This window comes from Excalfactoria chinensis, chromosome 11, assembly GCF_039878825.1.
Source record: "Excalfactoria chinensis isolate bCotChi1 chromosome 11, bCotChi1.hap2, whole genome shotgun sequence".
Classification (NCBI taxonomy): Eukaryota; Metazoa; Chordata; class Aves; order Galliformes; family Phasianidae; genus Excalfactoria; species Excalfactoria chinensis.
Window position 1 is genome coordinate 16,614,309 of NC_092835.1, and position 8,287 is coordinate 16,622,595.

At 48.5% G+C, this 8,287-nt stretch overlaps 1 protein-coding gene across 5 annotated transcripts in view; it reads right to left on the reverse strand.

The window, feature by feature from the left end:
- Window positions 1-6,987, reverse strand: part of CENPT (centromere protein T) — a 29,170-nt gene extending 22,183 nt beyond the window's left edge. The window contains exons 1-5 of one of the 5 annotated variants that reach the window (XM_072346318.1): window positions 3,645-6,982; window positions 3,218-3,341; window positions 2,512-2,605; window positions 1,476-1,609; window positions 522-552 (exon numbers count right to left, since the gene is read on the reverse strand). In XM_072346318.1, coding sequence (XP_072202419.1) covers window positions 522-552; window positions 1,476-1,609; window positions 2,512-2,605; window positions 3,218-3,341; window positions 3,645-4,604 — 1,343 coding nt within the window. In that variant the 5' untranslated portion in view covers window positions 4,605-6,982. Of the gene's footprint in view, window positions 1-521; window positions 553-1,475; window positions 1,610-2,511; window positions 2,606-3,217; window positions 3,342-3,644 lie in introns of all 5 variants that reach the window. The other 4 variants (XM_072346316.1, XM_072346315.1, XM_072346319.1 and 1 more) reach the window with 4 other exon arrangements.
- Window positions 6,988-8,287: the final 1,300 nt, after the last annotated feature.

Sequence of the window (8,287 nt, forward strand, 5' to 3'; positions counted from 1 at the left end):
GAGCAAGGACTGCAAGGAGAAACAAGAACAATTGCTAACTACAGCAAAGTACAAGTGTGACAGAAGAAACAAATTCCTTGACATGCCAAATGGCTTTTAAGTCCAGAAAACCTGGAATGAAGTCTGAATTGCTGCAACTGATGTGATGAGTCAATGAACAGACACAGATAATATTCTAAGGTATGTTTTGCACTGATTTACTATGAGAAAGAAAGGTATAAAAAAAAAGGGATGGCCCAAGGAAGCAAAAAGAAGAGATCTGACACCTGCACAGAAAGGCAGAAGCAATGGTAGCAAAACATGCCAGGCCTGCTGGGCCACACAGTATAGGGTCACAATCCTGGAAAAATACAGAGTGTGTGGTATAACACTTCCACTCTGGTAATAAAACATGAGAGATGATTGTGTTATGACTAATGCAGTTCTTTACCATATATTCAATTATCTATAATGTTGCTCACAGTTAGAGAGGTTATGAATGAAGGCAATCAGAAGATAAGGCATTTTTTTTTCCAACTCACCGAGCCAAAGTGCTGTCCAACATTGAATGAGCTTAAAAAAAGAAGTTGGTGACCCGTTAGTTAAAGAGCATTGATCTTGCCCACATTTGTAAATACTAGAGCACATTCTCTCTACCTTTACAGGATTGTCTATGTCTTATAAACATGAACACATTCATACCACATGTTAGACTAAAGAAAGGGAGTCAATTTTCTGGTCACAGTGTGGGATTCAGCTCCAGATTAAGACAGCCAACCACAAGCAACCATGCTCCCATTACAGTGAAACACAATTCACCACCTATACACATCTCCCCTGAGCTGAGCTGAATCCCTCTCTAGACTCCAGCAAGTAGATCTCATGCAAACTTTAAGAGCAATTTAGCTACCTACTGTACACAGGGGCACACAGATTCAGAGATCTACAAGTTGGAGCTGAATCCCACCTTTAAATTCTATTCCAGTTGATACTGCCAACTGAATACACAACTTAAGATGAGGTCTTTTAACCTTCTGTCTCTGCTAAACTGCAACTACAATAAAAGCGTATTCACAAGCATTAGGTTAAGGGAAAAAGATATTCTAACGTCAAATATTATTTCCTTTCTAAAATTCCAAGACACTTTTTCCCCAGACTAGGGCTGCATAACTTACATGACAGAACTCCAACAAAACCTATACATGTTTTTTCTTATTTTCTGGCTTCTGGAATTTGGAGGAGACAAGGATAGCTTCCTTTGCAGATGTTTCAAAATGCAAAAGAGCACCAAGGTGAAAAAACAGCCAAGAAGTCACATACAATTAGGACAGAGCCTGCGACTTGGGTTAAAAAAAAGGATACTTTGCTTCCCCTTTTTTGCTGTCCTCATTGTACAAGATGCTGCAGCCTTGCTTCCAAACACAGAACTGCCCAGCTGAGAAGTTATTAGGTGCTAAACTGCAGTAGATCACTTGACAGCAAACGAAGGTCCTTACCCTGGTTCTGAGTAAGCCGCTTGTCCGCTGCTCTCTCAAATTCAGAGATGCTGAGTTTCTTTCTCTTCCTAGTCATGTGAAACGTAGTGACAGATTTATCTTCAGGAGCAAGGTCTGGCAGTTGCAGTTCCACCCTGTCAAAAAAATCTGGCCTTTAATACAGGACATTATTGTTCAGCTATATTCCCTGTAGCATTGCTCAAAAGTAAATGGAAATTATTTATCCTCTCCATAGCAGAAATAATGAACTAATCAACAATTAGCTCAACAAATATGGGAAAACGTTGTTCTTGCGTACTAAAATAAATGCCACAATGCAAGAGAAAAAAAAACTTAAGTGCATATTCAGAAGGACGGAGATGAGAAACTTCAGGCTAGGGTAGAAGCTTGGGCTCTCAAAACATTCCAAAGCTCTCTTCACCTGATGGCACACAGGAAGGCGGCAGGAAGGAAAAAGTCTACACCTGTTTGACTTCAACAACTAGCTAACATACAGAATGTAAGTCTGCAGATATCCAACCACCTGATATTTTAAGACAGGCTGATGAGACATGCATTTGAAGATGTGCAGGAACGACAGTAGTCAAAATCGAGACAGTCTGAGATGACACCATTCTTCTGGTTTGGCTTTTAAAGAAGAAATAAGTTAATGCCACTCACAGCAAACCCAAACTTCCTCTATCAAAAGAGCAGAACGACAGAAGCCTGCTGAGTATTTTACAGAACCCGTTTTAAGTTGTTTATTGTCAATGCAAAAGTTTAGCTACAAAAATCACACTATTTATAACAGGTTACTTTATTTTGCAGTAAGCAAAAATGCAGCAAATGACTGCATAAAATGGTCAGAGCAAATTAATACCTGTCACCTAACAGCTTTTCTCAATTTCACACTGGAAGACTCAGGCCTATTAACATAGTAAAAATCCTGTGTCATAACACAAACCTGACTGTTGAATCAGAAGAAATCTTGCTCCTCAATCCCAGCAGAAAAGAAACTGCAGCTATATTTGATAGTGTAAAAAAAAAAAGTACTCACGTGCTAGAAGTCCTCTGAGATGGAGGCTCTGGTCGAACATCTTCTTGTTCATTCAACTGAACTGTCTGAAGTGCTAGAGGCGACACTTGTGGTTCTGCCAACAAAACCAAACATTCTGGTTTCCACAGCTCAAAACAGGCAACAGTGTCAAAATGCAGCCTGGGACTGCTCAGTCTAGAGAAGGCTGAGAAGGAGTCTCATAACTATTTATAAACATCTCAAATGTAGGCATCAAATCGGTGGGGCTGACCCTTCTCAGTGGCGTGCAGCAAGAGAACAAGGGGAAATGGGCAGAATCTGGAACACAGGAAGCTCTAAATTAACACAAGGAAGAACTCCCTTACTGCGAGGGCAACAGAGCACTAGAACAGTCTGCTTAGAGAAGTGGAGGGGACTCCTAGGAGAGATGGCATGTAGGCTGACAAGCCAGCACTGCCAAATGACAGCACCAGCATCCCAGCACCTGCAGAGCTTTGGTTTGACACAGTGAGCAACAAGAACCTCTGTGCCTTGCACACCATCTCACAGCAGAAGACAGCACCAGGGCTATTGGCTTGTCTGCCAGGGAAAGAAAACAACAAAGATAACCTTCAACAGTTTTCTTCAATGCAGGACCCGGTGTTTGAAGCTGCATGCCATAACATTGTGCAGGCATCATTTGCTGCACTTTTACTCTACACTTTGCTAAGAACAGGGACCTGCTTACGGTTCTGGATGATCCTCCGCAGCATGAGGCGCGGCGTGGCATTGTCCAGCTCAGAGAAGGCATTGGGTCTGAACCTCGGCTGGGTGCTGCCGGCCTTGTTCTCCTTCCTGGAGCCAGATCCAGCCTGAGAACAGACACCAAAGACACACAGCTCAACAACCCGCGGCAGGGAGGAACCTCAGCATTAAAATCATTCATCATCTCCCTTCCTAAAGAAGCCAATCGTGGCTCACAGCACACCTTTCCCAAATCCCAATGAAGAAACTGTGCACTTTTGCTCAGCGATGCTTAAACCTCGAGGCGATCATCAGTGTAACTCACCTCACAGACGGCAACCCCGAGGCCGCACAAGCTCACCCCCCCCACACACACACATACACACACACTACCGACCGAAAAGGGGAAAAATAAAGAGCTTCTCCCGTACCACAGCGGACAGGACGGGCTCCTGCTTCCTCACCCGAGCCCGGTGGTGCCTCGGAGACGCTCTGACGGCGCCGCTCGGTGTGCGGGACGCCCCGCGGCCGGCTCGTAGTCCGGCCCTGCCGGCCATAGCGAAGCCCCGGGATAACCGTCGCGTCGAAAGCCGCGCGCGCACGGCAGTCTCGCGAGATCTCGCAGCGCCCGACGGGAGGCGCCGTCGCCGCGCGGCACGCCGGGAGCGGTAGTTTTGAGACGCAGCGCAGTGTGGGGCGCGTAGTTCCGGCGCGGCGCTGAGGCGGCGCTCGGCCTCCCGCTCCCCGCGCTGCATTGTGGGCCGCGTAGTTCCGGTGCGGCCCGGGCGGGCGGCGTCGGCGAGCGGCGAGAGGCCGCGGTTGGCCTTGTGGGAGCTGTAGTCCGGCGGGGGGGCCCCGCGTCCGCGCCCCGAGGGACCCCCGCCATGCCGGGCTTCACCTGCTGCGTGCCGGGCTGCTACAACAACTCGCACCGCGACAAGGCGCTGCACTTCTACACCTTCCCCAAGGACGAGGAGCTGAGGCGCCTCTGGCTGAAGAACGTCTCCCGGGCGGGCGTCAGCGGCTGCTTCAGCACCTTCCAGCCCACCACCGGGCACCGGGTCTGCAGCGAGCACTTCCAGGGCGGCCGCAAGTCCTACCTGGTGCGGGTCCCCACCATCTTCCCGCTGCGCGGCGTCAACGAGCGCAAAGCAGCGCGGGCCGCCCGCCGCCCCCGCCCCGCCGCCGCTGCTGCCGCCGCCGCCGCCGCCGCCGCGGCCCCGCAGGGCTCCGGCCCCGCCGCCGAGGCCCCGATAGGGGGCGCGGCCGAGGACGTGAAGCCCATCGACCTGACGGTGCAGGTGGAGCTCGGGGCCGCCGCTGCCGGGCCCAGCCCCTGCTGGCTGCCGGTGGGTCAGGAGGGCCCCGTGGAAGGCGGCCCGCCGGACCATTCGTACTCCTTGTCGTCCGGCACCACGTCGGAGGAGCTGCTGAGGAAGCTGAACGAGCAGCGTGACATCATCGCTCTGCTGGAGGTAAAGATGAAGGAGATGAAGGGCAGCATCCGCCGCCTGCGCCTGGCCGAGGCCCAGCTCCGCGAGGAGATCCGAGAGAAGGACCGGCTGCTCCACGCCGCCAGCGTCGGGGCCCGAAAGCGCCACGGGCTCTGAGGGCGGCCGACGCCTCCCGGGGCACGGCTGGGGCCCTGCTCGAACGCTGAGCCTCCATCGCCCCGGGACAGAGCCGCCACAGCCCCGCTCACCCCCACGCAAGCCCACTGGATTCAAGGAGATGCTGAGGAACGCTGTTACAAACACAGCATTCTCTTACAGACACCTCTGGCCTACGCCGAGTCCGCTGGCATCCTCTGTGTAGTTTGAAATTGTTCTCGTTTAGGGCATTGGGACCCCACGTCACCACTAGGTGGATGTAGGGTGTTGGTTTTCAGCACGTAAACTGCGCTGTGAGGCGGCAGGAACACTACCCCCTGGAGAAGGCACGTCTGAAAGCATGGTTGCCACTGTACCCATCATAGGAACGAACAACGATGTTTTGCTTGGCCTTGCTTAGCAAAGGCATGAGGAAAGCTTTAGAAACCCTCTCAGGGTGATGTGTTTCTTCAGTAAATTACTGACGCCATAAAAGACTGCCATTTCTAGTGTGAAAGAGTCCCCAGTTTAAGAGTGCTCATATAGGCTTGGCTTTCTCAGCAGTACATACGTCTTTGTTACAGTTGTCTCTGCTCTCAACACTAGCAAGGATTGTGACCTGGTACAAAGGACCTGGTGGCATTTGATGTCTGTAGTTTATCCCAGTGGCTTAAGAACTCCCTCTCGTCAAACACAGGCTTTGTAACAAGTTGGAATTGAAATCCTTGGCTTTTGTTCAGCGAACTGGGGTGAAGCCAAAAGTGAAGCAAAACGTATCTGCGGTGGTTGCGAACCTTTGCTGTCTAATCCTAACCTAGTTTGGCATGACTAATAATCTGTACCTTAGGTAAGACCTTAATGAAATGTGCTTGCGTCTTTTAAACCAAGAGTTAAAAGTATTGTAACAAAATTTACGTGGAATGATTGTGTAGTTTCTGTTTCTAGCCAGCGTTAAGTCCCCTCACATTCAGCAACAGGAAACCAAATGGAAGTTGGCCAGAAGGCTGTGGAATGAGGGCTGTGAGGCGATGAGCTTGGACTGAGCCATGGAATGGAGCCCTTGGTGCTTTCCAGGAGGAGGGCATCTGGCGTGCAGCTCTGACTCCATCTCCATGTGTACTTGGGGGGGGGGGGGAAGGGGGACAGGTTGACTATTATGTGTGTGTTGGAAACAAAAGGCAGTTCACCACAGTGTGCCCATAATTATTTCTGAAGGAGCGCCCAGGTGGCTTCTGGGTCTGTGAGATCATCTTCCTTTACGTGGGATGTGTTACACTTAGTAGGTCGAGATGTCGATTTTACTACATTTTATATAAGTATTTTCTAAATGTAAAAAGTATCTTTGGGTTGAAAATACTGTAATCTTTGTAACACTGGCTAACGTAGCTTTCCAACCGTGGGTTTCAATATTCTCTGTAGGAGGGAACAAAAAGGGCACATTGGCATCTGTTAGCTGGAGGTTTATCTGTCGATCATGTAGCCAGTTCAGCTGAAGGCATTGGTTGTCAGAGCCTGCTATGTGATGCATGGGTCATTTCTTTATTGCTGTGTGTACTGAGATGGATGGTTGACTGTGAGGATACTACAGGTCTATTCATGTACTAAGTATTCCCTGTTGTTTCATTTTTAATTTATTTTCTCTGATATGTAGCTCTAACTTCAGCTCTGCAGTGTACTGATTTTCCTGCAAGTCAAGTAAGCAGCAAGTTTGTTTCGTTTGCTTTTCTTTTGAGGGGGGAAGGGGGTTGGCAGGGAAAGCAGATACCTGCCAGCCTATGTGATTTAGCATATGTAATTGGTCCAGCAGATCTATGCTCCCATCAAGACAATAGGCAGCACAACGTCTCTCCTTACAAACGAGACCATTTGTGCATCCTAGCTTCTTGAGAACACACGCGTTTTAACAGTCATGGTACTTTTTTTACCATTGGAATGCACTTCAGGACGTTCAGCCACTTAGCCCGCTGGACTGGTTAACTGCTGGACTGTTTGACTTCTCCAGGTTACACTGAGGTGCTAACATGCTTAATTTTAATAAAGTATATTTTGTTTTGTTTCCTGCTTCCGTGTTGTATAATTGTGAGGGGATCCAGAGGGTTGGCAACGCGTTCTGTCCAAGGTGGAACTTTGCAAACTGCCCCGCTTAGGCCAAAGGAACTTCCTAATTGCTGTGAATACTGATGCATCTGAAAAATGAACATTGCATTTTTGTTGGCCATCTACTTCTGTAGCATTCTTATCTGGGGACCTGAACGTTTCATTTTTAATGCTGACTCACTGCTTTACTCTCCCAGTGAGGAGTTTTATCATTATAGGTTTCGCTTGCTAAACATTTACCTCAGAGGCTGATGTACTGCAAATGAAATTGGGACGTCTGCAGTTAGGCCGACTGGGTTGCTGAAAGGTCGGTGGCTGTAGCTTGCTCCTCTTTGGGAATGGCTTTTTATTCCACAGCCTGAACGTCCTTCAATGAATGTAGGGTAAGGAGGAAGAGTTTGAGGTCTGTTCTGTGTAATTATGTGCCTGCCTACTCAGGGACTGGAGCCGCCTGATGAGCAGACAGCTACTGGGACAATAAACAGGCTCTAAATAGGAGCAATTTGAGCAGCAAGAGCCAGACTTCCCACACAGTGCTTACACTGAAGGGTCAGACTGCGTGAGGCTCACACACCACACGTGGCTGAGGAAAGAGGAACCCTGGCCTCCTGTAAGTGTGCAGGGAGTGAACGTGCCCACTACAGTGTGCAGGAAAAAGCCCATGTTCAGCTTTTTGGTGTAATTCCCAAAGTTCGTCATCTGAGATTACTTGTAATTATTGTAATTATTGTTATTCTTATTTATTCTGAGCTCACATACACCCTCTCAGCATTCTTCAGCCAGCATCATCTGTCTTTGGTTGCCATGTTCCCGTGTGTTTGCATGTATATGATAACAAACATTAGCCCCGGAAGGGGACTTAAAGAATGTTCCCTTAGAATGGCTTTTATTGCTCTAAGGGAAAACCTTAATTCCATCTGCAGAATCAAACAGGAGAAAGACTCAAGGAAGATTCTTTCCAATGTAAAGCCCTCTTTCATGTAAATAAAACCCCGAACGCCTTACATGTGATTGCACAAGGCTTGCTCAATTCACTTGTGTTGTAGAGATCAGTATTGCTCCCATTAAATGGTTGGAGGACGTGTGGTTCTTTTCACAGCCTCTGACACAGCATCTTGGTGTATTCATTCACAAAGAACATTCTCCAGAGCTCTGTTCAAACTGTTTATCTGCCGTTCTTTCTGTCCACACTCACAGTCCTGCCCCATTCCTACCTCTTCCTTGTGACCTGAGCTCCAATATGACAAGGACAAAACAGAGCAGAAGTTACTGTGCCATTAAATATCACTGTGTAGAGGCTGGAGGCTCCCCTGGGAACTGGTGTTCTAGAAAGCATAGGCTTACAGGTTGGTTGGTGAACATTACTGACACAACCTCAGACTTCCCTG